Source organism: Euprymna scolopes, chromosome 13, assembly GCF_053919585.1.
Source record: "Euprymna scolopes isolate OS-2025 chromosome 13, ASM5391958v1, whole genome shotgun sequence".
NCBI lineage: Eukaryota > Metazoa > Mollusca > Cephalopoda > Sepiida > Sepiolidae > Euprymna > Euprymna scolopes.
In genome coordinates, this window is record NC_136494.1 from 71,620,113 (window position 1) to 71,633,172 (window position 13,060).

General features: G+C 33.7%; 1 protein-coding gene across 2 annotated transcripts in view; it reads right to left on the bottom strand.

Moving 5' to 3' along the window:
- Positions 1-13,060, bottom strand: part of LOC145292067 (uncharacterized) — a 105,302-nt gene that overhangs the window by 27,826 nt on the left and 64,416 nt on the right. For both annotated transcript variants that reach the window (XM_080138120.1, XM_080138122.1), the window contains exons 4-7: positions 11,758-11,868; positions 8,376-8,518; positions 6,796-6,886; positions 981-1,103 (exon numbers count right to left, since the gene is read on the bottom strand). In XM_080138120.1, coding sequence (XP_079994246.1) covers positions 981-1,103; positions 6,796-6,886; positions 8,376-8,518; positions 11,758-11,868 — 468 coding nt within the window. The remainder of the gene's footprint in view (positions 1-980; positions 1,104-6,795; positions 6,887-8,375; positions 8,519-11,757; positions 11,869-13,060) is intronic.

Genomic DNA, 13,060 nt, shown 5'->3' on the forward strand with positions numbered 1-13,060 from the left:
GGAACACATTTTTCTGATTCCAATACCCCAAAAAGTTCTGATTTTTCTGATTATCGATTATGATTAATCACCTAAACAGTATTCATAAACAACCACTACCACCATCACCGTTTTTACTACAATGCTGGCACATGTTGGGTGGCTTTTAGAAATTGACTTCCAAACAAATCTATCTCTGGACAGGTTTCCTTAACTTACTCCTTGTGAACTGATCCCGCTACCTCAACTGTTCTACATTTATTAACTCGAGCACGTTCATCCATCCTTTCAATGTAACAAAACCAATAGTTTTCTGTTCTGCATACATTTCCCAACATTGTCAAGAGTTAATATCTTGTGGTCATCAGATTTTTTAAATTGTCCGCCACTCATAATTTCTCTCCATGTAACACATATCCCCAATCCGCAATCACCAGGTTAAACTTCTTTTTAAGGAATATTTAGAATTAAAAACTTAAATTTATGCTCAAAATTTAGGCAACATAGCAGAAGCCCACAAGTAAAATATATATTTAATATAAAACAGTTGTTCTTTTCTTCCTGTTTAAGAAGTATTTGAGACAATGTTTTTTCAACCAGAGAGTGAGAGAGAGGAGTAAACTTCCCATTCCCACTCTATTAAAATTCATCTTTCAATTAAATTTCATTCCATTAAAATTCATCTTTCAATTAAATTTCATTCTATTAAAATTCCTCTCTCGATTAAATTTCAGTCTATTAAAATTCGTCTTTCAATAAAGTCCACTCATTTAATTAAAATTCATCTTCCAACAAAATTTCATTCAATTAAAATCCATCATCCAATTAAAATTCATCTTTCAATCCAATAATTATCAACCAGAGGGAGTATGAGAGAGAGAGAGAGAGAGAGAGAGAGAGAGAGAGAGAGAGAGAGAGAGAGAGAGAAAACATGTAATCCACATCAAAATGCTATGTAATAAATAATACACATTAATAAAACTACTAGTAAGCATACATACCAGGGTTATTTTGGACCAACACCCATCTTTGCGATAAATATTTATAAAATTTGCTGAAGGATAAGAACACATTGTCTTTTCGTTCACTTCCATTGGACTATTCACCCAACAATTGCTGGAAAACTGTAATATAAAAAAAAAAAAAGACAAACAATCATGCATGATGATGATAAATAGGGCTATGACAAAAGCATATTCTTTTCCTTGTTTTGATTCTCAGGTATATATCCATTGATGTCTTATATGCTATTATGTAGAATGATGTGGTTCTCGGTTGATTAATTGTGTCTGTGTCGGATATATACTCGAGAGTAAAAACAATGAAAAGAATATGCTGTTGTCATATCCCTAATGATAAAATAATATGATAGAATGGGCGGTCAGGACTGTATTCTAAGAAACAACACTGTTAGGATTGTCAGCATTCACAGGTAATACGAATTGGAATCAATACATAGCAGACACTGCCAAGTCTGCTGCAAAGAGGGTGGGCTGCCTCTACTGTGCTAGAAAACTACTCACTCCTGCCAGTATCCTACGTCTCTATAAAGCCATCATTCATGCATGGAGTATTGCTGTTATATCCAAGATGATGCACCAAATACTAGCCTCTCCCCTTTGGACAGAGTCCAAAAAGGAGCCTCTAATCTAATAGGTCCCACCTCATCTACTAAGCTCCAGCCCGTCTTATTACCGCAATGTTACATTCCTGTGCTTGTTTTACAAGTGCGTGAATGGAATGTGCTCCCATGAACTTGCTGCACCTGTGTTTATGCAACATAAATATCTCCGACAAATAGCAAAATTACATCCTTTCACTGTAGATTGCCCAAGTTTCAGAAATCTTTCTATTCTAATAGCTTCTTTCCTTAAAACTGCTTACCTTTGGAACCTCCATGTTTCACCCACTGTACCAACATGGTGAAATTTAAATGTAATGTAAGCAAGCATTTTACTCCACAACTTCCATTTCAGATACACATATAAATCTGGCCCCTAATTCACAGTAGCCACTTGCCTCTTAGAGTGCCCTGTTTTGGTATAAATTGGAGTTAAAAAAAAAATGTCAGTTTCCTATCAGGTTGGTGCAAAAATAATGCTATTTTTTGACGTTCAACTTCAAAAGATCATAACTCCTTTCATGATAAATTTTATATATATATATATATATATATATATATATATATAGTTTTAAAAATAAAAACATTTTTATATATATATATATATATATATATATAGTTTTAAAAATAAAAACAATTAGAATCAACACATTTTTGCCAATGAGAAACAAGTTTATTTCTCCCATTAACATAGAAATCCGGATTTCTGGAAGTGATGAAGTCATTGAAGGCTGATTCAACATCTTGACTTTTGAAGCATTTTTTGCACAAGAAGTTTTTGAGATACTTGAAAAAATGATAATTGGTAGGCGAGAGGTCCAATGAATATGGCAGATGAGGCAGAGTCTCGTAGGCCAATTTGTTCGGCTTCTGCAGGGTCAGTTCAGCAACATGTGGGTGAGCATTGTCATGGAGGAGAATTGGTCTCTTCACATAGATCAATCTCGGCCACCTACGTTGAAGCTTCTGGAGCATTTTGTCAATTTGTCGGCAGTACTTCTCTGCTGTAATCGTTTCGCCTGGATTCAAGAAGCTGTGATGTATGAGACCAGCCACAGACCACCACACAGTCACCATAACCTTTTTTTTTTTTTGGTGCAATTTCAGCTTTGGGAAGTGTTGTGGAGCTTCTTCAGCATCCAACTACTGTGTCAAATGTCACCGGTTGTTGTAGAGGATCCACTTATCACACGTCACAATCCGCTTGAGAAATGGGTTGTTTTTATTACACAAAAGGAGCGTAGAAGATACCTCAAAACAATGATTTTTTTTTTATTATCGTTCAATTCATACAGCACCCATTTATACAACTTTTTTGACTTTCCTATTTGTTTTAAATGGTGAGCGAATGTTGAGTGGTCGACCTCGAGTTCAACAGCAACTTCTCGTGTGATTTTGCGAGGCCGGCTTCAATTAAGGTATTTAAATGTTCGTTATCAAGTGCAGTCGACCGGCTGTGACCATCTTCATCTTTGAGGCTCTTGTCACCATTGCAAAATTTCTTGAACCACCGTTATGCCACACGTTCATAAATGGTTCCTGGGCCAAATGCATCATTGGTATCATGAGCTGTCTCGGCAGCTTTTCGGCCTAGTTTGAACTGAAACAAGATAATCGTGCAGATTTGAATTTTGTCCATGCTGTTGAAAAGCCTGCAAAAAAATGAATGAAGAGATTGAGAACAGTAACGAATAACACGCTTCAAAATGATATATAACATGGCTATATATATAAATCAATGAATTAATTCAGAAATCATATATAAAAAGTAACATATGTGAGAAAACCATATTGTTTTTGCACCAACCTATTAAAAGCTTAACTCTAACTTGTGAAACTGACTCGTCCAAATCCAATTCCGAAATTTTAATATGTCTGAACCACAAAATTTTAGTACATCCATTTCCCATAATGTTAATACACGTGACCTTGAAATCCCCAAATTTTAATGCATCCAACCCCAATCCAAAAATTTTAATACATCTGACCCCGATATCCAAAATTTAAATTGTTCCAACCCTGATCTCTGAAATTTTAATGTTTGACCCTGATCCCACAAGTTTTAAAACGTATGCCTCCAACTCAAACCAGAAGAAATTCTTTTACAGCTGGTAATGATTCATATATAGAATATTCACCAGATTTTCATCCACAAGAGGATTAGTGTGTCGGTGGATATTCTGTAAATTCACGGAATTTTGTTTGTTAAAAACAAACAGAAGCTAAAGGATTCAATTAAGAAAATATGAAAATAAGGTTGTTGAGTCAGTAGTTGTTGGATTTTGATTTCCATTCTTAAAATAATTAAATAAAAGAAAAATGTCCTACACCTAAATCAATCAATACTTGATACAACACATGGGTTCCACATGGTAGCAAATAGTTCGGGACACAGTTAGATGGCTAAAGTCCAGGGAGGGGTTCCTCATTGAGTGATAAGACCCTTATTGATGTTGATTCAAAAGACAAAGATGTGAATAATATGTTTGATTCCCTGCTTCAAATTTTATGCCATTGTAGGTTTGAATCTCGCTCTAGATAATTTTTTTTTTATACAGCATTTCAATTATTTACCCATTGATAGTTATTAGTTTTATAGTTTTTAATTTTTTTTTGGCACTAGTGCTTTTTTTCGTTTTCAGTTTTCGGATGACTTCAAAGAAGGAAAAGAGGAGACAATCCAAATTTTAATGATTTTTTTTTTATTAAACAATTTCCCTGAAAATGTACTAAATCTAGAAGACATTTTGTTTTTCTTTAGACCAAAAAAGTATTCTTAAAGTAAAAGGAAACACTCATATTTCAAGTAATGATTAAAAAAAAAAGAAAGAATTACAATTCCTAAAACTTTTTTTTATCAAAGAAATTTATCTTTCTCAATAATTAAAAAAAAAACACATCCATAATTTAATTTTCACAAATAAAGTTAGTGAAAATAACTAAATATTTGTAGCAGCCAAAACTCGCTACAATCACAGGCAGCAGCTGATTCTCACGGCTTGAGATTTGAAATCCATTTTTTACTTGTCCAATCACAAGCCAGTTTTCAATCAGGTGACAGAGTACATAAAAGGCGAAATTTGAAACTCTTAACTCTCTTTCTTCCTGGCTTCAGCTGGCAGCACACATTAGCCTAGGGCTTTGGCCCCCAGGCCGAACGTGAGTACAACAAGCAACAATGGCTCTTGTTAATACACCAATACACACACACTGCAACACTTAAACACACTGAATACCTTTCCCTTTCTTTCTCCTTTAACCAGCCTGCTTCGTCCCAACGACTACTAGCTATAAACACATGTAAACAGAACGGTTCTCTCCTCAACAAGTCGGCAATATATTAATTCTATCTTTACACAAGAACACTTCAACCTACTAACCCGTTTCTCTCTTCCACTAATGCTACTAACGAGGATAACAAATAAAGTTGTTTATTAATATAGAATGCAACTCTATTCCGTTGTCTCTTATTCTATATATTTCAAAATATTCTAATTCAATTATTGCATTTTATACTCAAATAATTATATTTTTATAAAGTTGCATAAAATTACATTTCATCCATTTCATAATATTTTATACTGAATATTATTTTAAATTTTTACATGAAACAAAACTATTTTAAAATTAATTATTTTGAAATATACGATGTTACATTTTATTTATAAATTAAAAATAGAATCTATTTTGAAATATTGTTGCTTCATTTCTTTACTGGATTTGTTTTGAATTACAAAAAAAAATTTGGTTTGAAAAAAATATTAAAATTTGGATTGTTCCTCTTTTCCCTGCTGTAAAATCTTCTGAAAATGAAACAACAAAAAATATTTCCAGTTAGTTAAAGATATAAATAATGACTGAAAAAAAAAAAAAAAAAAAAAAATTCTTAACCTCTAATTTTGTCTATAAAATCCAAGAAGTATTTATGAATCCGATATAGTAGGTACTAAAAGTAAATCTCTCTATAGAAAAGCGAAAATGTGTGTGTGTGTGTGTGTGTGTGTTTGTATGTCTTGCAAAAACTTTCGACACGGGCCACGTGTTTTGCCACATAGGTATCATTTTAAAGCTCAAACCTTCGCCCGACAAATATCGAAAAATTGGCCAAAAACATTAATTCCTTCACCCTAAAATCATCAGTTTTTATACAGGGAGAGTGTAGCAAAAAACCGTTCCTTCATTTTCCCTTTTCCACGACTACTGCGACCATGACGTCATGTTTGACCTAGAAAACATTCATGTTAGTTTAACGTGCTGGTTTTTTAAACGTTTCATTTTGTCACTACTTAGTCGTTTGTCTCTTTGGCATACGCGTAACACGTTGAGCTTTTTTTTTCTGCCTTAGCCTCGAGGCTTCGGGTTCAAGCCCACCTTCCAACCAAAATTTTTTTCTTTTTTCTTTTACACCTCTAAACACCAGGGCTTTTTCTTACCCCCCCACCTCTACACACACAACGTTGTTATCTTAAGATTGCATTTTTTTTTTTCTGATTTTTTGTTTTGTTTTTTCCGATTTTTTTAACAGGGTTATTACTTAACCCCCCCATACACACACCTACAAACACCCGGGCAAATTTGAGTTCTGTACCATGCAAAAAAAAGAAATGACTTATCCATCATTTACCCCCCCCCCCTCTCCCACCATTTAGCCCAAATAGTCTCAAAAAAATCCCCAAGGCCGTAACATATTTGAGTTCAACACCATGCAAAACTGCTAAATAGACATACACAGAAAATTTTGGACAAATATGGTAAAATAGTCCCAAAAATGGAGTGTTTTTATTAGCCCTTAAAGAGCCCCTGGGGCACACCGAAGAATTATCGCGGAGTATAAACAAACAAAATTATATAAAAATCAGTTAGTTACAACTTTTCAGAAAGTTTTATAAAAATTCAAGGCATTTATTTATTTTTTTTTTAATAAGAACAAAAGTGTCAGTTTTAACCATTTTAACCCAAAGGGCACCCCTAGAGGGGGGGGGGGACAAGCAGAGTTTTCCCCGGAAAATCCGTTCTGTTACGTTTTTACTCATATCATGTGCAATGTTTGTGCAAAATTTCAAAAAATTCCAAGGCGTAGTTATTGAGAAAAGTGTAGACAGACGAACGAACGAACGAACAAGGGTGAATTTACAGGTCCGCTCTCCTTTTGTTGGTAAACAAAAATTATCAATGAAAAGTGTACAAACACTCACCTTATAAAACTGATCCTTATTAGAATATTGAAGATTATTTGTATGTTCTTTTCTGATATAGTTAATCAAATCTTCCAGTGAATTAACATGCCTAAGAAAAAAAAAAAAAAGAACAGAAATAATTAGATTAATAATTCAGATCTAATATATAAAATTATCTTATTGGATTTTGAGAGTTTGTAATTGAAAACAATGTTATAAATCAATATTTGATTCGGACTAGCTGTTATAAGATCACTTGTTTTTATTCCACCATTTGTAAAAAGTTTTCTCTCCCAGCAATGCAAGCAACTTTCAATAACAAAATGTACTTAAGTTTTATTTCCAAAATACTTATTACAGATTGGAACATTGCTAAAATGGAACCATTTTTCTTTGATCACCTTTATATTGTCAACTGCTCATATCATTAATATAAATTTAAAAATCTAGTATTTATGCAGAATATGGACCATGTTTTGTCAGATTGTTCCTGAAACACTTAGTCAATAAAATCGCAACAGTCAACAATTGGCAAGTGTGATAGAAATATATAGTTGGAAATTCAATGATTTAAAAAAAATAGCGATAATCAACCTCCCACTTCACCCACACAGAAGGAATAAGAAAAAAAAAAAAGTGCTGTATAGATAGTGCTGTATTTCTCTATGGCAGTTTTCAGAAAAAATATTACTTCACAAAAATGTGAAGCAATCACTTTTTTAAATTAATTTAATATCAATAATAGATAAGGAACTTTTTTACTTAATTATACAAGTCATTTAAACATAATTTATTATATATTCTTATAAAAATTCATATTTACTTTTGATCAATATAACTGTGATGTTTCTGTTCCGGGCACCACCAAATGAACTAACGATCATCAATGTCTAGACTTGCAGCACGCAGGTCTGAGGTATTTTTAGAATTTCAGCAATGAAACACCATCCAATCAAATTAACGCTTTCATTTTGGATACGTATGCATGCATGCGGAGGCGGATGCCACATGCACAAGATTGAAAAAATTAAAAATCAGTCCAGGCAGCGATTTTAAGGAACTTCGAATTAGTGCTGGAGGTGTATCGCCAGAAATTCCAAAACCAGAAGAAAGGTAAAGGACAAGCACATATAGAATTTACAAAAGATCTTTTTATGGGAAGAAAGAAAAACAAAAAAACAAAACAAGCAAAATAAACAAACAAAAAGAATCGCATGCATTAGCTTTAGTATTTGAGGTTCTTGTATTTAAAATTTGAAATATATTGGTATGATTTGTAAGCGTATTACAAAAAGTTAAAAATGATTTTTATTTGAGAAAATAGGGAGAGAAAAATGTATGACTGTTTATGCAAGAAGAATTTATAATAAATTGTGAATGAAATAATAGCAGATAGGATTAGGCTAACAGATAAAAAAATGTTGAATTTTCCATTCTGATGTTCATAGTAAGAAGTGTATACAACGAAAATTATGTTATATTAATCAAAAATATGAATTTTTACGAGAGGAAGAATATATAATAAATCATGTCTGAATGACTTATAAAATTAAGAATCAAACAAAATTAGTAAATTATAAATTCAATGTCTACTTTACTGGTGACATCCGGGTGCAATACATGATAATTCCGTGCAATATCTCTTATGATTCAGAAGAAATTCCAAGAGTAACCGTTCCTTGCAATCAATGTCTTCGTAATTCTGGATACTTCTCTTCAGGTTGTCCAGAATTTTCTTACCCTTTCAAAGAAATAAAAAGAAAAATGTCATCATACAGAAATGACTAATCATTTTAGAAAAGTTCAGTGGTTTTATACACATCAATGAGACGATCACTCACATCAAACCGGAAAAGTTTGTGTTCCTCGATATAGCATCTGTCGTCAGTAATGTGGGTCTGCTGTGCGCTAGGCTAGAGAGAGACAACTAGTATTTCTAGCAATCCTAGCTGTAGCCAGAATAGCTATTAATACCACCCGCCAAAAGATTGTCCATGAAATTGAATCTTTTTTCTGATCACAATCTGATTTTGTTCCTTAAGCTTCAGCTTAAAGTCAAAATTAGATGTGATATATATCTCTTATTTTAAGTAATATTGTAGCATTAATCTATATAATGAACATGAATATAGATGCTTTCAGCTCAGTTCAATAATCACATATGCAAATTTATTTTACGAGCAAAGAACAGCAGGCTTAATCTTAATTGATAATAAAGAAAGGAAATAATAATAATGTATACAAATTTTTATTTTTATGATCCAAAGAGAGGAGGCTTAATCTTAATAACTGATAATAAAAATAAAAGAAATAATTCCTTTATTTTTAATAATCCAATGCAGTGCTCAATCACCTGGAGATGGGGTCCTGATAAAGACACTGGTCCTCATCACCACATGGGGTTTACATTAGGAAATGCATTTGGCCTATAAAAATCTTGCTTCAATGAAGGAAATTTACTTGTAAGGAAACCTGACCAGAGATAAGTTTAGAAATGAATTTCTAAAAGGTATCAAATGAATGTTAGTATTGATATTATTATCTTCAGACTATTGTCATCTTAAGTGTCATTTTCACAACGTTTCGGTCGATGTAACCTCCGATCTTTGTCAGAGGTATCTTTGTCAAACTCTGTAATCTTTCTGTCGAACTCAGGAATCTGCACAGAATTTTAAACAGAACCATTTATTTAATCTACAGAGATAGCATGCCATCGTTCCATCAGCCATTACTGCATAGAAGTTTTAAGTTTTTAAGTATTGTATGTTGAATGTCGCCCATATTGAGGATTGAACCTTTACTCTCCAAAGGTGTCTTTTACAACTGAATTTTATTAAGCACTTTATCCACTATGCCATTGGTCCTTGTCTGAAGAGGTTACATCGACCAAAGTGTTGTGAAAATAACACTTAAGATGAAGACAGTAGTCTGAAGAATCCAAATAATATGAATAATTAATCCTCATCTCAAAAAATTAAAAACGTAATATTTTTGTGACTATGAAGAGAGAGAGAGAGAGAGAGCGAGTAGACTAGTTTATTTTTTAAAATAAAATTTTTTTTTGGTCAACTTTACTCATATATTCTTTTCTTATTTTTAGTCCCTCGACAAAAGGAGGGCGGACCTGTAAATTCACCCTTGTCCGTTCATCCGTCCGTCTACACTTTTCCCAATAACCACACCTTGGAATGTTTTGAAATTTTGCACAAACATTAAACATGATATGAGTAAAAAAGTAACAGAACGGATTTTCTGGGAAAAGTCCAGTTGCCCCCTAGAGGTACCTTTTGGGTTAAAATGGCTTTGTCGGGGGACCAAAAATTTATTTTTGCTTGGGTGGGGTGGTGGGATGGAACGGCCATTTGTATCATTTAACATTATCAAGAAGTAAACACGATTTTTAGGATTATGATTCTTTTTTCCTTACGCTGACTCGAGTTATGTGTGTGGGTATGTCCAGAGACAGAAATAAGCTGAGCAAACAAGAAAGAAGGGTTGGTGAGGTGAAGGAGAGTGGCAAGAGAGAAAGAGAGAGTGGGGGGATAAAAATTATGTTACACTTTTGCCCCAGGCAATGCCGGGTATCGTGTACTTCTATAAGGCCACCATTCGCCCATATATGGAGTACTGTTGTCACATTTGGGCTGGTGCATCTGCTACTTGTCTCACTCCTGGACAGGGTTCAAAAGAGAGTCGCCAACCTGATAGGTCCTAAACTGTCATCTAGGCCTCAGCCTCTGTCCCATCGACAAAATATTGCATCCCTCTGCCTGTTCTACAAGTACTTTAATGGTGAATGCTCTGACTAACTGCAAGCACTTGTACCCCCCTCGAGATGAATACCTCCGACAAACCCGACAAGCAGCTAAATCCCATCCCTTCACAGTAGAGATCCCTAGGTGTAAGAGAGCCTTCTACTCTACTAGTTTCTTCCCCAAAACTGCTAGATTTTGGAACTCCCTTCCGGGATTCTGTTTCCCAACTGTACTTACATGCAGAAGTTCAAGAGTAATGCGAACAGACATCTTGCTATTCATCTCCCTTCATAATATCTCTGCAACTTATGTCCCCGATAGTAGCTCCCTACGTCAAAGTGGCACTGTGCCTTGTTTGGAGTGAAAATTGAATTAAAAAAAAAATAAATAAATAATAAACTGGAAGAAAAAAACAATTACAGAAAACTATAGAAGAGTGATTAAAGAGGAGGTACACTCCATCATGTGTATATAATGCATGCATATCTGCTTAAACTAGGAGATCCTCCTTTCTGTGTTTGCAGTTGTGCTATATTTATAGTCATACTCAATTGATACTTGTAATAGAAGAAACTAATTACAAAAATGGCAACGCACCTGTCTAGCATGTTGACTGTGGGTAATCTCAGAACTATTATTCTAATAGGTTCTTCCCTCAAACAGCTAGACTTTGGAATTCCCTTCCTGCTGCCTGCTTCCCTGGTTGTACTGATATGCAGAAGTTTAAATGAAACATAAACAAATATCTTGTTAATCTTTCCTAGACATGGCCCCAAATAGTAGCCCTTTACGGTCAAATGGCGATATGCTTTGTAAGGGGTGAACATGAGCAAAAAAAAAAGGGCTGCCTTAATCCAATGTTTTAAAAACTTGTAACATCAAATGCTGGTGTGTGGCCAAGATTTGGTGTGCATATGCATAACACTCTAACAGAAAGGAGAATGGGCGACGATGAGAAAAGGTAATGAATTCAAGTGTTACATTTTGTTTACATTTTGTTACATTTTGGTTACATTTTGTTACATTTTATTACATTTGGTGGTGAACAGACTCCATGTTGTTGCATGATTAGAAAACAAAAACACACCACAGAAGTTTAAGTGATCTTCTCAAATCTGAAGATCAGAATAATAGTTTGGTCAAGTGGAATACACTGCCTGATCAACGTACCAGGTAGTAATACAAACACAATGTCAACATCTAAGAACTTTGTTTTTGTACTCACCTTTTTACAAACTTCATCTTGGCAACATAGTAAAAAACAGAGCAAAGCTCTGTCAATAGCCTCCGATTCATCGGACTGTAATTCGGTGGGAGGTGGACACCATTCATATGACTTCAAAGAGAAAAATAAAATGTGCATCAAGAAAGTTTGCTGTTATCTAAAACAACACCTTTAATCATCATATTCAATGTCTGCACGGAGTTTAAAAATTAACTTTCAAACTGACCTATCTCTAGTCAAGTATTTATTAAGTCCTTTTTCTCTCATGTCTATCCTTAGCACTCCTTCCCAGGTTTTCCTTGGCCTTCCTCTTTGAGCAAAAACTGCTACCTCAACTGTTCTATGTCTACAAACCCAAGAACTCTCATCCATTCTTTCAATGTGACCATACCATCAAAGTCTACTGTTCTACAAGCACCTCCCTATACTGTTCAGATTTAATCTTCTGCTGAGCTCAAGAGATCTAAATCTGTCTTTAAAACTCACATTGAACATCCATCGTATAATTTTCATTATTTTTCTTCATGCAACGCAGGCTCCCAACCCTCACTGACTAGGTTTCACTCCCACAGATCATTATATCCATAGACTTTTCTCTTGGTTAACAGTGGTAATATTCTAATGCTTAGTGTAAAGTTAATGTTTTTTTTAAATTTTTTATCTATACATAAAAGAAAGATGACTAAAGACGGTGAGGGGTTTTTAATTAGTGTCGGGACAGTTAATTGGAATCGGGAATCGGAACTTTTTGGAGTATCGAAAATGGAAAAAATTTTTTGCCTATTTTCCAATGACTAAAATTGATTCCTTTGATTATTGTTTTTAATTGATTTTGTTAAAAATAAAATCTTCTGCTGCTCGTACTAATGCTAAAATAATAAATATTAATTTTGAACTGATAATAAAACTAAAATCTTTAGATCATCCTCACACAAGTCTGCTTTTAGCATTTAGAAAATATATTCACATCTAACATGTGCTTTTTACGGTAATTGGGAAAAAAACAATTTTGTAGTTAAATATTTAGAAAAAAATCGGAATCGGGGAAAATATTGGAATCGTCCCCTTACTATTTTTAATATTCATTTTTGGAGAGAAATGGTTCATACATGAACAAGAGAGACTAGTATTCTCTTAACTAATTAATTAACTACCTAATTACAGATAAATCCAAAAATATTTGATAAAGATCTTATGAGGCATTTTGCTCTTCATGGTTATCAAGATTTCCTTTTAGTTAGTTTTATTTACTCTTCTGTTTTTGTTTTGTTTTTTTTTCCATATCACTCTCTGATAATCTACA